Genomic DNA, 18,713 nt, shown 5'->3' on the forward strand with positions numbered 1-18,713 from the left:
GGTTAGCACTTCGGACTTGTAACTGGAGGGTTGCCACCTTGCCGGTTCGAACCCCGACCAGTGGACACGGCTGAAGTGCCCTTGAGCAAGGCACCTAACCCCTCACTGTTCCTCGAGCGCCGCTGTAGCAGGCAGCTCACTGCGTCGGGATTTAGTACGGTGTCTTGTGTAATCCCTGTAGCAACCGATAACGTAATAATGGCCAATAATGTAATAATTGTAATGCAATAAAGCAAATAATGTAAGAATTTGGCAATAATGTAATAAAATGTCTGAACCAATAACGTAATAACTTTTTGCCAATAATGTAGTAAGCTATTACATTATTTGGCTGGTTATTACATTATCGGCTGGGTTAAGAAAAAAACGTAAAAAATGTAATTGCAGCCTATAATGTAATAATCAACTTATTGGAGGCCAAGAGGCGAAGGCACCCATAGTGTTTCAACCTTTTCTTTCTATTATTATTATTATTAGTAGTAGTATGCATCTTTCTTCTGCCATGGGAGTCTATGGCAGCCCATAGAACTGTCTGGTAGAAAGTGTTGAAATTAGGCTCACTGATTCGAGACAGTCACATGATTCTTTTCTTGCTTCACATGTCCGATATAATAGTATCGAGATGCCATGGCAACTCTGGCCTGTTTGGCCCCCTCATCGCTGCCTGTACCTTTATTTTATTGGATATACTGTAAAGTGTCACACTTACATGGCACATGGTTATTATTGTCTATTAGCTGCTTAAAGACCTGACAGCACACATAAAATCACCCCTACTCTCTACAATTTTTTTGATTTGATGGCTAAAATTATCTCTGACCTGCATTTTGCTCCTTAGGCACTGAAGATCTATGTTTGCAAACACACAGTTACTCAAATATTGTATGTATGAATTCAAGGTCTCTTTGAGGATGGTGCATTCACAAAGAAAATAATTTTTTCCATGAATAATGCAATATTTCATTAAACTGAGGGTTGTGCAACTCTGGGGCCTCATTTATAAAGCGTTCTCTCGCACAGATTTGATCTTAGACCGTGCATACGCTCAAATCCATGCCAACGCTCAGATTTATAAAAAACGTCTTTGACGTGGAAAAGTGCTTATCTCCACGTTAGGTTCCAACTTGACGTACGACCATTTCCTTGTGGTAATGCCGGGGTACTGCAAGTAATCTGAGGTCTAAGTGCGATCAAAATTCCAAGACCAACGATCTCATGTCTTTCTTTCTTTCTTCTATGATCAATATCAGAAGATTTTGGACGCAGCTTAATGTTTCATGGTTTAGCATAAAACTGCTAATGAGAACTATAGCCCACTTAAGAAAGTGAACAAACGTATAGCTTACTTATTTCATAATATCTAAAAAAAAACACCAAGACCTACGATAGAATGATTGAAATTTCTTACAGGTAATCTAATATATTTAGTGTTCTCACCAATCTAATATTGACCATAAAATGTCCAATTGCCCTCGTTTAGGAGAGGAAAAGTACATTTTTGCCAGGGAGGTAGTAAAATAAGAGGTGGGTGAACTATGAATTCTGCAATCTCGGTGAGGTGGACTGCGCTATGCGGTATCGGATTTTTTAAAAAGGCATTCAGAACATGTTTGATAATGGTGGAGGTTATTGTAGCCTACAGTATTGGGAATATAGGATAGTATTGGATAATACAGTTTTGAATGTTAAAAGTGAATAAAGGTGGATAAACTCTAATAAGAGGTGGGTAGGCATAAACTCTATTTCTGAAATTTCAGAGGTGGATAAACTGCGTTTACTCGCGTTTAGCCTCCACTACATCCTAATTTGCGCTCATAGGCCTATTCCCAGCTTCGTAACAGAAAGGTAATATTTGAATATAAGCTATACAGTGTAGGCTATAAATATTCTATAGGGACGGAAGTTATCTTCTGAAAGCAAGGCATCTTCATATTTAGTGTTGCGTCGGAGTTGCGTAAAGAGGTGCAGAGCGCGCACCTGTTTGCTTTTTTTGACTGGCAGTGCCCAAGATCAGATGACAGTACGTGAGTTGAATAATGTAGCCTAGAATATAAAGGTAGGCCTAAAGCAAACAATAAAGGACAATATTTAAGCCATTGGACATTATTGAAAGAAAACGATAGCAAAGATATGCAGAATGAATGAATAATGACCGGCGAACTAGGCTACTTTTTCAGCAAAAACATAGCCTATCCTTAAAAGAAACGTTAAGCGTACATGACATATCACGCTTAATTTAGTCCTCTGTTTTGTAGACTAAATCAGCATATTACCCTGGGTCATATTGGAAACGTTCAGTAGCCTACTGTACCATAACGTACAGGATTATGCTATAGGCCTAGGTCTTTCCTTAATAGGCCTACCCAATTTTTTCAACAAAGTAGGCCTAAACATAGGATACTAAATGTTGATTATTCACATTACTGCAAGCAAAAGGAATGAAAGCGAGCAGAGGACAATGGACATGGACGCATACGATCTCTTTCCAGAAAGCTTTGCTGGAAAAAACATTAGTTAAGCTATTTGAACTGACGCATATAGGCTAGTTAACATCAGATGGCATAGGCTAGGCCTATACAGTGTTTTCAATATATCATTTTACATAGGCTACAGCTTTTAGGCCATTGATTTCATTAAAACATATGCTAATGATATTGATGAGGGGGTGTTTACAAGGCGGAGATCTAAAACCATCTGGCTGCGCACAAGTTGACGTTCATTTGTGATAATGGGCACATCTGAAAGGGTGGCGTACGCACGATTTTTTGTGCGTGCGTTCGTGTTCTCTGAATCACACGTACTATCATTTCAGAAATGATCTAAGATCAAATGAAGGATGGTTTCTACGCAACACTTTTATAAATGAGGCCCCTGAACTGTATGTCAATATATAACACTTCCATAATGTTGGTACATAATCTTTTAGCTTCATAATTATAAGAAAGGGTGGGTTGTTGTCCCTATTTACAAAACTAAATATTCTCCAAATGTATCAGAACAGAGGTAAGATGTTTGAGGTAAAGTTCAGTCTCAAATGAAAAGTAACTTCCACTCATTGACAAATATAAGAACAACTTGAGAACTTTTGCCAGAGAGCCAAATTCAAAATGGCGCCCGGCGCCATCTCTAAAAAATAACTTTTGATCTGAATGACCTAGAATCATGTATGAAGGCACTTTTTCATACAAGTCAACCATGAGGATTCCAAATCTGACATCATTTTGATATTACAACTTTGTTATGATCGCGAAATTCAAGATGGCTGCCATCTAGTACAGTGGTTCTCAACCTTTTTAGGCCGTGACCCCCTAAAACAATCATATTTGGACTGGGGACCCCCCGATTTGTGTGACTCCGTTCTACATATACAGATATTGAGAAAATAGCTGATCTACAAGCCCACAATGCCTCGCATTGTGAGGAGTAGTGGGCTTGTAGATGGGCTATTTTCACACACGCACACAGTGGGCTTGTAGCCTACATGGGCTACAGATACACACGGCTGCCTTCTTTATATAGATTTATATAAACTGTTGCCTATGTGTCCATTATATTTTCATTTATATTGTATACAATTCTGGACAAAATACAGCTCTGGAAAAAAAAGAGACCACTGCACTTTTTTCTGATGTCATCCTACAGTTGCTGAGTGACATGTAAATGAGTTGACGGTCATATTCAAATTTGCAGTGGTCACTTAATTTTGAATGTGACTTTCAAGTGTCAACTCATTCGAATGTCACTCAGCAGCCATAGAATGACATAAAATAAAATGTGCAGTGGTCTCTTAATTTTTTGCAGAGCTGTATATAGTACAAGCTTGCAAAACCTGTGTACAGTAAGAACCTGCATTTTCACCTGAACCATTCAGTACAGCACACATGGACTTCACATTTCTATTCAATCAAATTACCAGTCACATACCAGGCATTTATCTTTCAAAAGAAAACAATAACACTTTAATAATTAATTAGTTAATTATTAATAATTTATGCATTCAACAGATCAATTAATCACACATTCATCAGCAGCCATAGCAGATCAGCAGTGAATGCCTCACTTTGATTCCAGCATGAACAGAGCTGAAATGCTGCTACCCATCATTTTTCAAAGATGATAAATTAATTATATTATTGTCTCAGGAAAACATTGTTTCACTGTCTTGTGATATTTTAGCCTAATATCTGTTCAATGTTAATCATAACCGTAACATTAGGGTTGTTTAAAGGGATAATATTAATTGTAAAGAAATCATCTTCACCAGAGAAACAACTTTTAAATATATTTAATATTGAGACTTGTGGCAACAGCCTTTTTACAGCACAATTGCATAATTTATCAATAACTTTTGTGTACAACCACAAAACCATTACATTATTTTTTATTCTGTTTACATAGAGTGGAAAACCAGACAAATTGTACAAGCATATTTGTACAGTCAGCATACATCACATCTCTAAATTATGTCCTTTTTATACCTCTATTCTCTGTCTTTTTAAGTAGTACCTGGACACAAAAATAGTGTGAACAAACCACCAACAAGACATGCAACATCCAGGGTGAGCACATTTAAATTCTCCTGAAGCTATCAGTTTATTAAAACTTCTTTTAATACATGGTTAGTCTGTGGCTGTAGTGCAGGTTTGAAAATAGTTGTTCAGAGGCATCACAACCCTTCTTAAATATACTGCATGAAACAGTACATGTCAAAAGAGTCCCTGTTCACCTTTCCATCACATGCTATTTATTCAAGGGTTTATCGAAAGTTCTTGTAAAAAAAATATCATATATACAAGATAAGAAATTAACAGTTAGCCCACCTGCACAATGCTGAAGAAAAGAAATAAGAGGAATGTGTTCACTGATGTTATGAATTTAGACCAGCATAGTAATGTAAATGTTTTATTTAGATTTAGATCGGGAAAAGAAGGAATGTGTAAATAACAAAAATGTACAACAAATAACAAAATAAATATTTTTGTTTGTTTCAATACACATCATCAAGTGTGAATGCTGCAAAGTTGTAATCCTGAAAGACTGAATGAAAAGTAATTGTTTAAAATATGAGTTAAAGGATAAAAGTGTCCATAAGGTTTGTAATAAAACATAAATATTGTGAACACATACCTCATACAGTGCATCTGACTCTAGTGCTCCATAGTATGTACATCTGACCAGTTACATTTCACTTTACAAACTGGTGATGCAGTGAAAAACATGTACATTTTTGCAATTTAAATGAACTAAAATAAAATGAATAAAGGCTTAAAATGTAAGGACAATGTAATCCAAATCACCCCCAATGGACACTTGATTAATGTCTTGATTAATGTCTGCAAATATGTTCATGGATTTTTCTGATGGTTAAAATCAGGACTGGGCTGAGAAAAGAAACTACAAAAACTTGGTAGATATCAAGGATCAGATATCAACAAAATATTGTCATGATGCACTACAGTGAGACCACTGAGATAATGTTATTTCAGATGTAATTAGAACATGGTCCAGGTTGCATAGAATCACTTCAACACAGCCCATGAATTTGGTCAAAGTTTGGCACATGTTAAAGTTCATCAGACCAGCCCTTAATCCTCCCAACATTGGAGATCTGAACATACTGCAATGTGTGGATCAATCCCTGTCCTGGACCAATTAGATATTTTGGTAAAATACAACTTCTCAGTAAAATGAAATGCAAACCCAGTAACATGGTGCACTGAGATCTGAATCTGTTCACAGTCAGAGAGTTGTTATAGAGACTCAAGACCTGGATTGTGGCATGATTGGGACACATGGGAACTAATGACATGCTGAACAAATACCTCCACAAAGCTACCACTTTCCATATTTAAAGGATATTTCTTTCACTTTTAATATGTCTCATCTGTCCTGTATATGCTATGAAGTTATGAAAATGATATAAAGGTAAAGTAATTTACATACAATAGTAATGAGTGGGATATCTAAAAATAAGACTCCAAAATACTCAGTGCTTCACAAATAAAATAAAATCATAATAACATTATCAGAGATCAGATTGTCTGTGATAGCCATATACAGTCAACAATACGATAATATACTCCACTATGTACAAATAATATGTATATGTATGTGCTAATCTAGAATCATTTCAATATATCTACTCTGCACAACAAACATCTCCTTTCAAGTACAGTCATATCCTTTATATTATGAAGAAATAATTATAATAATGAATCTTTCATTATGTATGTATGTGAGTCTATAAAAGGAGGATTTTAAGGAAATAGAATTTCGCAAGTACATTTCTGTTAACTAAAATATCTTTTGAGATATGTTTCCAGTTTAACTTTCCATAAAGAATAATAAAATGATTTAATGTGTTTCACATCACAAAATATACTTTCTTACACTTCATCATAATTCCTTTACATAAAAAATGCAGTAAATGAGGTAAATGCAATTAAAATAATGCCTCTGAAAATAATTGATATAATTCTACTAAAATTAAACATATGTATTGCACCGTTTAGCCACCCCTACATTTCAATTGTGAAAAATGTGTATCAGTGTTTCCCAAAGTCCAAGATCATGTCTCAACTGTTACACATAAAGATATTCAGTTTACTGTCATTGAGGGGTATAGAAACCAGAAAATATTAAGTGTATGTAAGAATCTGGAATCAAAATAATCACTATTTGTTTATTTAAAAAATCTCACAAACATTGATTACCAAAATAGTTGGTGATTAATTAAGTTCACAACTAATCCATTACTCTGTAATCCTACATATCAACCAATAAATCCTTCAACAATCAAAACAAACTTGCTTTGAATGATATGTGAGCTCTTCCATATGTGATTTCCAAACATTTCAGATCAATTATGTGACACTGTTTGTTAATATCTGTCAAACAGATGTTATGTAGTCTTAACATATTGGTGCAAATGTGACGTTACAGTGGCAAGAAAAAACAAGTGAACCCTTTGACATTACCTGCATTAGGGTGATTAAGGTGTACATTTGTCTTCAAATATGATTTGATCTTCATCTGAATTACAATAATCAACTATCAAATCACAATGCTACTGAGAAAATGTTTTCTGGACTGATGAAATATACAGCTCTGGAAAAAATTAGACCACTGCAATTTTTTTCTGATAGCAGCATCTCTACATGTATGACAGCCATTCCATTCCAGTGTCTGTTGAATTCCAACACAAACACACCTCATTCTACTTCATAACGTACTGATTAGGTGATCACCTAAACCAAATCTTATTTTATGAGGAAAAGTATAAAAAACACTGCTTTGGTCATCATTATCCTCTTGCAATAGGACCAGCTGGATGACAAAAAAGTAGACTAGTAGTACCTCAAAAGTAATTGGAATAAAAAAGATAACTATAGACCATGCCAAAAGAGTTGAAAAGAAAACTTTTGAGTGAGAAGAAGAAGGGTACAATTTTTACTTTACTGGCAGCAGACATTGGAGACAACAAAACTACAGTCCGGCAGAGGATGAAAACGACTCTCCACTGACCGGGATAAACATCAACTCATTCGAATGTCACTCAGCAACTGTAGGATGACTTCAAGTGACCTACAAAAAGAATGGCAAATGGCAGCTGGGGTGAAGTGCACAGCGAGAATGATTTGAAACAGACTCCTAGGGGCAGGGCTCAAGTCATATACAGTAGAGCTAGAAAAATAGCCCTTCATCAATGAGAAGAAAAGAAGAGCCAGGCTGAGGTTTGCAAAAGACTATAAAGATTGGACCATAGAGGACTGGAATAAGGTCATCTTCTCTGATGAGTCCAATTTTCAGCTCTACCCAACACTTGGTCGTCTAATGGTTAGACGGAGACCTGGAGAGGCCTACAAGCCACATAGTCTTGCACCCACTGTGAAATTTGGTGGGGGATTGGTGATGATCTGGGGGTGCTTCAGCAAGACGAATAGGGCAGATGGGTCTTTGCGAAGGATGAATGAATCAAGCCATGTACAAGGTTATCCTGGAAGAATTCTGGAGCAGAATTCCTTCTTCTCTGACAATGTTCCCCAACTCTGAGGATTGTTTATATCAGCAGGACAAAGGACCACCAAGACCAATCTTCAAACCTGAACCCCATTGAAAAACTCGGGAATGTGATCAAGAGGAAGATGGATGATCACAAGCCATCAAACACAGCTGAGCTGCTTGAATTTTTGCGCCAGGAGTCAGGAGCGGCATAAAGTCACCCAACAGCAATGTGAAAGACTGGTGGAGAGCATGCCAAGACGCATGAAAGCTGCCAATCAGGGTTATTCCACCAAATACTGATTTCTGAACTCTTCCTAAGTTCAAATAGGTAGTATTGTGTGGTTTAGAAATGAATATGATTGTTTTTTTGCATTATTTGAGGTCTCAAGACACTGCATCTTTTTTGTTATCTTGACCATTTGTCCTTTTCTGCAAATAAATGCTTTAAATTACAATACTTTTATTTGGAATTTGGGAGAAATGTTGTCAGTAGTTGATAGAATAAAACAAAACTGTTCATTTTACTCAAACATACAGTATAACTATAAATAGTTACACCAGAGGAGCTGTTTTTTTAGCAGTAGTCTCTTATTTTTTCCAGAGCTGTAGATTAATGGAACTCAGCCTCCAAGTGGAAACCAGCAAGTCCTGGTTGCCATCATTGTGCCCCTGTAATTGGCGCCTATCTGTACGTAAACGGCAGCATTGTATGACATAGAAAGGGCACCATGAAATCATCCCAACTTCGAACTTCTGTCCGGGAAGCATTATGATTTAGGGCCGGTTTATTGTCTCGGGCACTGCACAGCTCGCCATCATTAAGGGAAAGATAAATTCCCAAGTTTATCAATATGTCCAACAGGATAACGACAGGGCGGCTCTCTACCAGCTGAAAGTCAGTAAAGGTTTGGTCATTCAACACAGTAAATCTACACAGAATTTATTCTTAAAAAAAACCTTTTGGAGTGACCCATAGCCCTGACCTTAACAAATAGAGGTGCTGTGGAATGACCTCACAATCACACCAGGCATAATAAAAACGGGCTAAAATTCCTCATGAACATTTTGCAGATAAATGAGCAGTCATATTCTACGGCCAATTAATGCAGAAAAACTAGGTAATTCCAAGGGGTCCACATACTTTTTCTTTCTGCTGTTTTATGTGAATATGAGACAGAATGTGTGAGTCAATGTGTCCATGGTAATCTTCAGTCATGCTTTTATGGCCTATACTATGCCATATGATATTCTGTCATGCATACAGGATTCAGATAGATTTTTGTTCACACACATTGTATCCTGATAAGCGTAACCCTTTCCTCACTCAACTCCACTTATTTCAAACTCACAGCCACCAGCTGTATCTCAACAGCTCACTATTTCAACTGTAATTGTTGGTGGAATTTGGTTAGTTTGTGAAATTGATGCTATCCCAAAATCAAGTCTTGCTTAGCAACTTAATGAAGTTGTGTACACACCAGAGAAGCAATGAGCAAAACTCAATATAAATTCAGCAAAAACATAATGAACCATTTGCTAATGCACCCCATCTCTACTTTTACAACCAATGCCCAGTACACACCTGAAAGCAAATTTTAAGACAAAAAGGAGTAAACAACAGATTGACTGAGAGAGCCGTCACAAAAGCCCACTGTCCAACAAACACAGAGATCATGTCATGTACTCAAGTGTTGTTCTCTGCATCTCCTTTCAGCATACTCCCAGGTGGCTCTCCTGTCCAAGGTGGCCCTTGTTAAGAGTGAATTTGAGCGGAGCTGGCCAATAACTTGTGCCAACTGACCACACGTTTACGCAGATCTACCTTATCCAGCCACACGTAGGCTTCCCCTATCAGAGTCTTCTTCACAAACTTTCCTCCATTAGACACAAGGAACAGCTGTAAAGATTATTTATGTTTGTGTGTGTGTGTGTGTGTGTGCAGAAGGAAAAAAGTAGAGGTCAAAAAAGTTAGTTAGGAAAACAACCATTGCATTGTCATGTTTACTTTCAAACAAGAATAATATTTTTTTCAGAGGTTATCCTCATTTGGAATGGCAGGTTGGTAGGATGCAGCTACATCCATTGGAAAAAAGAGAAATACTTCGACAGACAGAATTTCAAAGATGTACTTCTCTTTTTTACAACGGATGTAGCTGCCCCCTGCCAACCTGCCATACCATATAAAGATAGCCTCTGAAATAGACTTATAAAGATTCAAATGTACAGGATGAATAGATGGATGGACAGATGAGTCCTACCTGAAGTGAGTGCCCTGTAGGATTCATACAGAAACGGAAGGTCTCGTTGAAAGATGGTTCACGATCATGGCGGCATACCCTCGTCTTCTTCTTAATGATCCTTTTTTGAGTGGCTACATTCACCACATACAACTTCACATACAGATCTGCATGAGAAATGCACACAAAAGTAGTGTCGCACACAGGCTTAATAAAACATGTGAATATCAACAGGTTCACATGCAGGTTTGTCACATAAAGCTTTTTTTTATTTTCACAAACAGTTCAAATATATTTGGTGTGTAAGCAGTGTGGTACCTGGTAGGTGGTCTGGAGACTTAAATTTATATGTGATATTCCTGCACTGCAGAATCTCTAGGACCAGATGCTCTCCCTCAGTTTTTATTTCTTTCTTCAGAGCAATCCTGATTTCCCCCATTACATGGGTCTTGCCTGGCAACAAATATAGAAACTTAAGATTATGAATATAACCCACTGGTTCTCTGATGATGTATTCATCCAAACCAATCTCAACCCACCCGTCTTAGGGACGTTTTAAGTATAAGTAAAGTAAGTATAAGTATATATACTCTTTTGATCCCATGAGGGAAATTTGGTCTCTGCATTTATCCCAATCTGTGAATTAGTGAAACACACTCAACACACAGTGAACACACAGTGAGGTGAAGCACACTAATCCCGGTGCAGTGAGCTGCCTGCATCAACAGCGGCGCTCGGGGAGCAGTGAGGGGTTAGGTGCCTTGCTCAAGGGCACTTCAGCCGTGCCTACTGGTCGGGGTTTTAACAGGATACTGCCGTATCATGAACATCCTTATTTACATTCTGACTGGATCAATAGACTACATCCTGAGTGCCATTGAGGCAGGAAAGGGTTAACATCTTGTGTTCTTCTTCAGAAAACAGTCATATTTATAACCTTGTGTTCTCCTTCAGTTGGGTTCACTCCACGTTAACCAGTGGGAACACATGGTGGATAGTCATAAAACACAAGCGACAACATAGCACAAGAAGAATACTGACTTGTCTCAGTGTCCGGCCGTGGCAGCAGTTAAGATGGGTGTGCTTTGGTAAAAGCAGACGATACGGACCAGAGTCCTTGCAAGTTCAACAGCATCTAGGCTCTATGGGAGCACCCCTTGAACAGTAGCATGCTGACACAGGGCCAAGCATGATAACACGCTGGGCCATGCTCACTGCTGCAAAGCTGTGCTGGCAGCTGTAAACATGTCTGGCAGTCTAGCACAAGCAGTGCACTGATGCCTCCACTCAAATTAGTGTCAGGCCACTTGCCAAGTGGTCTTCTTATAAGAGGGCCAGCACAATAGGGCATGAGGAGAAAATCTTCTGTTATCTCAAAACAGTAATTAAAATCCCTGATAAGGACGCCTATAGCTAGTTGCGCATTGTTGAAATGTGGGCGGCTCAATGACTCTACTCCTAAGGGCTGAGGTCAGCACTTTAGGTTACTAGAAAGGGTTCAGATGCAAGATGACCTTTGAATCACCTCTAGAGCAAACTGCATACAAGCAGGGTTGACTGGCAGGGTTGTAAGGCACCGTGTAGGGGCTTGAAGGGTGTACTAGTGAGAGCTTTTAGCTCCACGGGGGCAAAGAGGCTGTTGGTGGCAGCCTAACGTCCCATGCATGCACTCTTTAGGAGGTGAGACGCTAGGGGCCCCCCGGTGTCACAACCTGAGATGCAGGTGGAAATAACCGACAGGCACACTTTGAGAGTGGGGGCGGGGTGTGCCTGCTTAAACAGATCTAGCTGGAGCACAGGGAGCTTGTGGTTGGAGCCTTCTTTTTCCCGTGAAGCATGATCCGTAGATCTTTGCTATCTCTGAAGAATGACATAGGACTGGATTCTTGCCGTGCGGCTAGATAGGCAATAGCCAGGAAAAAATCCCTAAGACGGGTGGTTAGAGATTGGTTCAGATTGATATGTCATCAGAGAATAAAAGATAATTGAGTAATATACACCAGTTTCATGGATTCAACTCATATTACAACAAAATCCTGATGAAACCTCTTACACATCCACACACAGTAAGCAGAAACAATTGAAGATCATTTCTTAATCTTAATTTTAGGTTTGATTTAGAAGTTTGTCACACTGGATGTGATTTCCAAGACTTTAGGTTACAATAAAGTTGTAGAACTTATCTGATGGTGGGAGAATTTGGATGAGTGAGATAGAGGTGGGTGATGATTCATGTTCATGCTTATGGGTGTACTACTTTATATCAAAGTGTTTGTACAGTGCAGTATGTATTAGCATATGTGTGACTACATCTACATCTACACCAATGGTCAATGTGGGTAATGGTTATGGACTAGGCCTACTTAAGTTTCTGATTGGAGTTACTATGCAGTAGTGAGACACGTATTACCTTCAGTCTCTCCATGTCCCTGTAACGATGTCATAACGTCTGTTCCATTTGTGATCTTTCCACTGTTAATGGAAATGTGGTCATTATAATTCTCTGCCTTTTAAAAAAAGTTTAAAAAGGTTAAATGCAACAGATAGAAAAACAGCCAGGACTTACAATCTAGGAACCTGAAATATGGCACTATCCACAGCATTTCTTCCACCCTCTTCCTCCAGAAGGCTGTAGGCACTACCACTCAGACCACTATCCAGTGAAGCAGCAGTCACTGGTGCATCGGAACCTCTGTGGCCACGAGATGCTGTTTTGACAAAAAGAATGGTTGCTGTTAGGAAAATAACAGCTTCTCAAATGTATTTATTCCTTCCTTGTGCAAAATACAAAATAAAACATCAATCTCTTAAATGTGTGCTTTACCAAAATCCCTTCCTGAGAAATAAGAATACATCAGAATGTCTTTAATCACCAAGAACTTCACATTGTCTTCTGCAACTTCTGGACACTTTAAGTTCCTCAAATGTTCAGTATTTCATTCTGTATTTGGCCTAGAAGAATAGCACATTTTGTTGGAGACATTGTCATCTCTTGAACCATGAAATGCCACTGTACATTGTGCCATTCTACAGTTGTGTTTTTTTTTTAATCTTGTAAGGTTGGAAAATATTGAAATCCACAATCTTCATGTAAGGGTCTGGCCAGGAAGCCGAATGGTCTAACGCTGATACAGCCTTTAGACACCAGGGTTCCTGACTTTGCCTCCTTGTAACAAAGAGAACCTCAGGTTGTTATTCTCAAATTATAGCAATGTAACCTATTCATGTTTGGTCTTGAATGTATTGTTGTGACGTGGGCAGCTGTCTAATCATGGTTCTGTGCATAGTTGTAGATCAAGAAATCCACCATAAGCTGCATATCTATTTAGAATTCCACACCTACTGTGCGCGTAAGCCCTTTTTTTACGCACTTCAGTAATGTGCATTCTCCCATTCCCGCTTCTGTCACACCCACAGCATGCAAGTTCAACATCTAGGCGGCCTTATGAAAGAGGCGTGATTTATTTAAAACAGAACCAGACTGATCCACCAACTTGTCAATATATGAGAATATGAATATATATGAAGACATGGAACGTAGACTTTCTCATTGACCTTCTGAATGCCATTTAAATCCAGAAAGAACACAAAACAGTCTTTGATTTTGAAAAGCATGGTGAACTGAATAGCGAACGGCCTACAGCAAAATGGTGTGTCATCACATAGCCTAACAAAGAATTGACTTAGCGAAATTTCTCTTTTGCTTTTAGGTTTGTTTATAAAGAGTCAAGACATGCTTGAGGTGTGTAGATTCATAATTTAAAAATTAACTGTTAAGAAATAAAGTTTTAATGGCAGCTGCTTCTCATAAAATCAATTTATCTATGCTAACAAAGCTGTAGACTGACACCTGTAGTTTCGATGCAACCGTTTCGAATACAGAGAGACTGGCATAACAATACCAGCCTCCATTACAAACAAATCAAGACACAGGAGAATATAAACTATGCTGCTCGAAAATAGTGCAGACGTCTGGGCAAATGTATGGATAACCAAAATGGGTGATTATAACAGAGTTTTCCCTATTTAACAATGTAGCCTTATGGATAAGGTAATTTCGGGAAATATGCCACCTTGTGACACTGTAATGGGGAAAAACATAAAGCCGTATCAGCATATTAAGCACCAAATTTGATACTGTAATGTTAATTTGTAATGTTCTGTGTAGCGTACATGTATTTATAAGTAGGCCTAATGCCGACATGATCAAGCAATATGCTGTTTCACCTTGTAGTGGTGCTTGATCTTAATATGATTGATCTTGACTTACGCACCCTTATGCACCCTTACGCACATGGGAGAAATGAGTGGATGTTCCCAACACAGATTTCTCTAACCGCTGAAGTGAGATTTTTAGTTGGAGGGTGTTCAGGTAGTATATAGAGGGTCAATCTTGTCAATCGAAAAGAAATAAAATGTTGACAATAGTAAATGAACAATGCTTCTACTTTAACTGTTATGGTCGTTCCAATCATCAAACTGTCAACCATGCTTGCAATTGATCATTGGATCTTCGCTTTCTTGAAAAAAAAAAAAAAACACAATAATAACAATAAACACCAACATCAAACATTTTAAAAATATCTTGTACATACATTACCCACAGACATAACAGAAGCAATGATCACAATTAATAGTGTATTAGTAATGTGTTTGTAGGAGTAAAACCATGTTGCACTCTCTTTATTTGTGTATTTTCATGAGATCATGTAAATAAATGCAACCAAATACATAGATGTGACGTTTCCTTCTACTAACAGCGGGTTGAATGTGTAACAACACAACTGAACCATGACTGATGAAGTGAAACTAATTGTGTGTGTTTAACATAAGAACTAAACCATACTAGTATTCTTGTTTGTAATATATATTAAAGAAGCCAAACAATATTAGCTCCTGAAATTTTGCTAATACCATGTTTGGAGACACCAGTCACAGTATTAATTTAAAGGAAGATATTTGCACTTTACTTGAAGGTATCTACATAAGAGTGGCATGACACTGTCATGACACATGAACCCTAACCCTAACTTGTCATGACAAAAACGAATGACACTTAATGACAGAAGCGTTTTGAATGTGTCATATGTCATAAACATTTATGACTTGTTAATGTTTATGACACGTTCATGACAGTGTCATGTCACTCTTATATACCTTTAAGTAAAGTGTAACCAGATATGTATTATTGAACAAGGTTAAACTACCTTCTTTAATGAAAAGTGGTGTTAGCCTGTATGAAGGAGGCAATCCCCAGTGCATGAGTTACTGGTGACTGTAAGTCAAATACAGTCAGGGAGCTTTGCATGTGTGCGTTAGTAACTCAATCTCTCTCTCTCACTCTCTCTCTTTCTCTCTCTTTCACTCTTTCCTTTCTGCAGTTGTCATGTAAGATGCATAGCTCTCACCTCTATCCATCTGGGGCCTCTCTTCAGACATGGCTTTCCTGAGGGTCAGGTGTCTGCCATCCCTGCTCTCATTGGCTGGAAAGTCGGACTGGGGTCTCTGAATGGTGAGCACGCCCACTACGCTGTGCCTGTGGTATCTCAAGGAGAGGCGGCCATTTTGGGCTGTGGGCATGGTCAGTGGCACATTTTCAGGGCCATGGAAGGGTAGGGAGATTAAGGGAAGGGGAGCGACACGAACACTCAGAGTGTGTATTATTCACACACACACACCAGCTTTTACTGATTTACATCACATGCATCCACAGTGCGCGCCCCCTTTCCCTCGCTCAGGGACCCGGGCTTACAGCGTCTACTGAGGTGCATTGTGGGCCAGGACACAAAGAGAGTTGGAAGTGAGGGGAGTGGAGGCACGGAGTGGCATGCACAGCCATCTCAGAGGCCAGAGTAGCTGCAGAAAAGCTGGCCAGATGGGACAAAACCAAACCAAACAAAAACAAATAAATGTACTGGGCATTTAGAGAGGGGTTCTGTTAAGAGAAGCGGGAGCCATTTAATGTGCTACTCAGCCGTTTTATGTACTTTATCTTACGTATGTGATGGTGCTCATTCTTTTCCATAATAAAAAAGCCCAGACCTAGATGTTCTCATCCAAAGGGAAGAATGCTTATCCAGCAAGCCACCTTAGATTGCCAGAAAGACAGGCATGAGCTAACAACTGTTTGTACCTCTGTTTAACCCCAAGAGCTTTTACTGCTTCATAGCCTACTTTAGAGTAACCTAATCATGGAGAGGGAAACATGAATTATTCGTTTAGGAGTGTGTTTTAGTATAAATTAATTAACAATATTACCATTAAAATATAATTAAATATGATTAATATATTTAATATATTTAGGCTTTTCAGATTAACTTACTGAGAATTTGTATAGGTGTCAGATGTATTCCTTTTGAGGAAATACTATCTCATCTAAGAATTTGAAATACTATCTTACCTAAGAATGTGAGTGATGTTGCAGTGTCATCACTACTAGGTGAGAACACACAGGACAAGCAGCGGTGACGTGATCAAGGTGGTGAAAACAGGACCAGAGGAAAAGTCAAATAAATGTGGGAGAAAGGAAAAGGGACAAAGAAGAGCAAAACAAGAAAGGAATAAAAGATGAGTGCAAGGCGGCCATGCTGTAGAGGCTTTATTTGCGCCGTTTACTTGGTTGAAGGTGGCGCCGCTGCTGAGTGGTGGCTTCACTTGTTGCTACAGTGTCTTCGTGGTGCATCCGGGCTGCACCACTTTTGCTTGAGGCGCGGGAGGATCCGTGGGAACGGGCTTGGCCCTCAGATGGGGATGGCTTGGATGTGCCCGGGCTACTGTGAGATTTCTCAATAGTAGGCATCTGTGTGTCTAAAACAACCAAAACCAAATTATTCAGCTTTGGGATACCCTGTCTTTCTGGCTTGGTCTTCGTTACACATGAACTAGGTACACATTTCCAATATAAGGTCTTCTGTGTTCAGTTCTAGGATCAGTCCATTTGGAGCTCATGCTGGAGCCCTCACAGCCTTGCTACACTCTCTGGATAATGGTTGGAATGACAGCTGCATGTACTGGCCTGATAACAATAGCACAATGACGCCGATGGAGACGTATGGAGACAAAGCTCAAATGTGTGACTCATATGGAGATGAAGAAGCATAGATTATAAAGAAAAAGAAAAAGACACAGAAAATACATGTAGTTATAGTATACTGTATAAGTACAATACACCTATACATCCATTTCAAAACTGGGTCTGAAAATGGCTACATTTATTTCACTAAGGGGCAAATTCTCCCAGGTGTGTAAGGGTGTGTAAGTCAAAAAAAGTGTGCAACTAAGCGCTTTTCAGCCTCCGCGCATTCTGCCCTTCACTTAAGTCTGTCATTTACACGCCATGGAGCTAGTTACGCGCTATGGGAGAAGCAACCCCAAAATCTGGGCGTTTCTTAAGTACTGTATACAACTCTTGCAGGCATTCTGCCACTGACTTAAGCCCTTTTCCAGTTAAGCACTTCTGAGGGCTGTATTAAGGTCGAGCCTAGTTCTAAATACATTAAGTTTACACAGAACATTACAAGTTAACATTACAGTATCGAATTTGGTGCTTAATATGCTAATATGGCTTTATGTTTTTTTTCCATGACAGTGTCACAAGGTGGCATATTACCCGACACTATATTATCAATGAGGCTACATCGTAACCCCATTTGGATATTGGAGCTTACTCACTGCACTGTGCACCTTCAGTTTTTTAAGTCATCATCCCAAAGCCTACTTCGTTCAAATCTGTCCATTTCTTTCCAGCTTGACTGAAGTCATCCATACACTTGCGCAGATGCCTGCACTATTGTCGAGCAGCAATTATCGTCTTCATATCAACCTAAATTAACGAGTTGGTGGATCAGTCTGGTTCTGTTTTAAATAAATAACGCCTTTTTCTTAAGGCTGTCTTGATTTTGAACTTGTGCGCTGTGGGTGTGACAGAAGCAGGAATGGGAGAATGCTCGTGACTGAAAGTGCGTAACTGGAAGCGTGTAAAAAAGGACTTACGTTGAACACACGAATGGGAGAATTTGGCCCTATATGAATAAGCATGGAGGCAGGCACCTGAGGACATAGGCACCTTTTGCTAATAGGGCTCCATAGAAAGTATTCTAGACAGAACATGTTTTTTGTGAAGGGACAGTTAAAAGATATGCTGCTGTTACAGAGTATTTGGCCTGAGCTTCATGTCCCTGAACACATACATCAAGATATATCCATGCCAGGTCTTGTTGTGCTTGAAGTTCTGTTATGCTGGTAACAAGTGCAAGATCTGGGATTTAGTAAGAGCCATGTTCCTCTCAGTGAAAGTGCACTGGACATAATTTAGACTGTGGGTGTAATTTCTGGTAGTCGTTGAGGTGTACCTTCTTTAGGGTTAGATAGCTACAAATATACACTATATCATAAGCATTTCATGTGATCTTTTATGTAAGCTATGTATTCCCTGAATTTACAGAAATGGCTTTGTTGTGATATATCGTTATC

At 38.8% G+C, this 18,713-nt stretch overlaps 1 protein-coding gene across 1 annotated transcript in view; it reads right to left on the reverse strand.

Annotated features, from left to right (window-relative positions):
* Positions 1-9,737: 9,737 nt before the first annotated feature.
* The window catches only part of pcloa (piccolo presynaptic cytomatrix protein a), a 63,279-nt gene continuing 54,303 nt past the window's right edge, over positions 9,738-18,713 (reverse strand). Inside the window, exons 24-30 of the mRNA XM_076297235.1 lie at positions 16,862-17,048; positions 15,650-15,831; positions 12,808-12,949; positions 12,652-12,713; positions 10,560-10,694; positions 10,263-10,408; positions 9,738-9,901 (exon numbers count right to left, since the gene is read on the reverse strand). Of these exons, the coding sequence (XP_076153350.1) occupies positions 9,758-9,901; positions 10,263-10,408; positions 10,560-10,694; positions 12,652-12,713; positions 12,808-12,949; positions 15,650-15,831; positions 16,862-17,048 (998 nt within the window). The 3' untranslated portion in view covers positions 9,738-9,757. The remainder of the gene's footprint in view (positions 9,902-10,262; positions 10,409-10,559; positions 10,695-12,651; positions 12,714-12,807; positions 12,950-15,649; positions 15,832-16,861; positions 17,049-18,713) is intronic.

This window comes from Alosa pseudoharengus, unplaced genomic scaffold (assembly GCF_046254945.1).
Source record: "Alosa pseudoharengus isolate Yale_2024_CS ecotype anadromous, Long Island Sound unplaced genomic scaffold, YU_APseudo_1.1 YU_APseudo_1.1_scf_20, whole genome shotgun sequence".
In the NCBI taxonomy this organism is placed as follows: Eukaryota; Metazoa; Chordata; class Actinopteri; order Clupeiformes; family Clupeidae; genus Alosa; species Alosa pseudoharengus.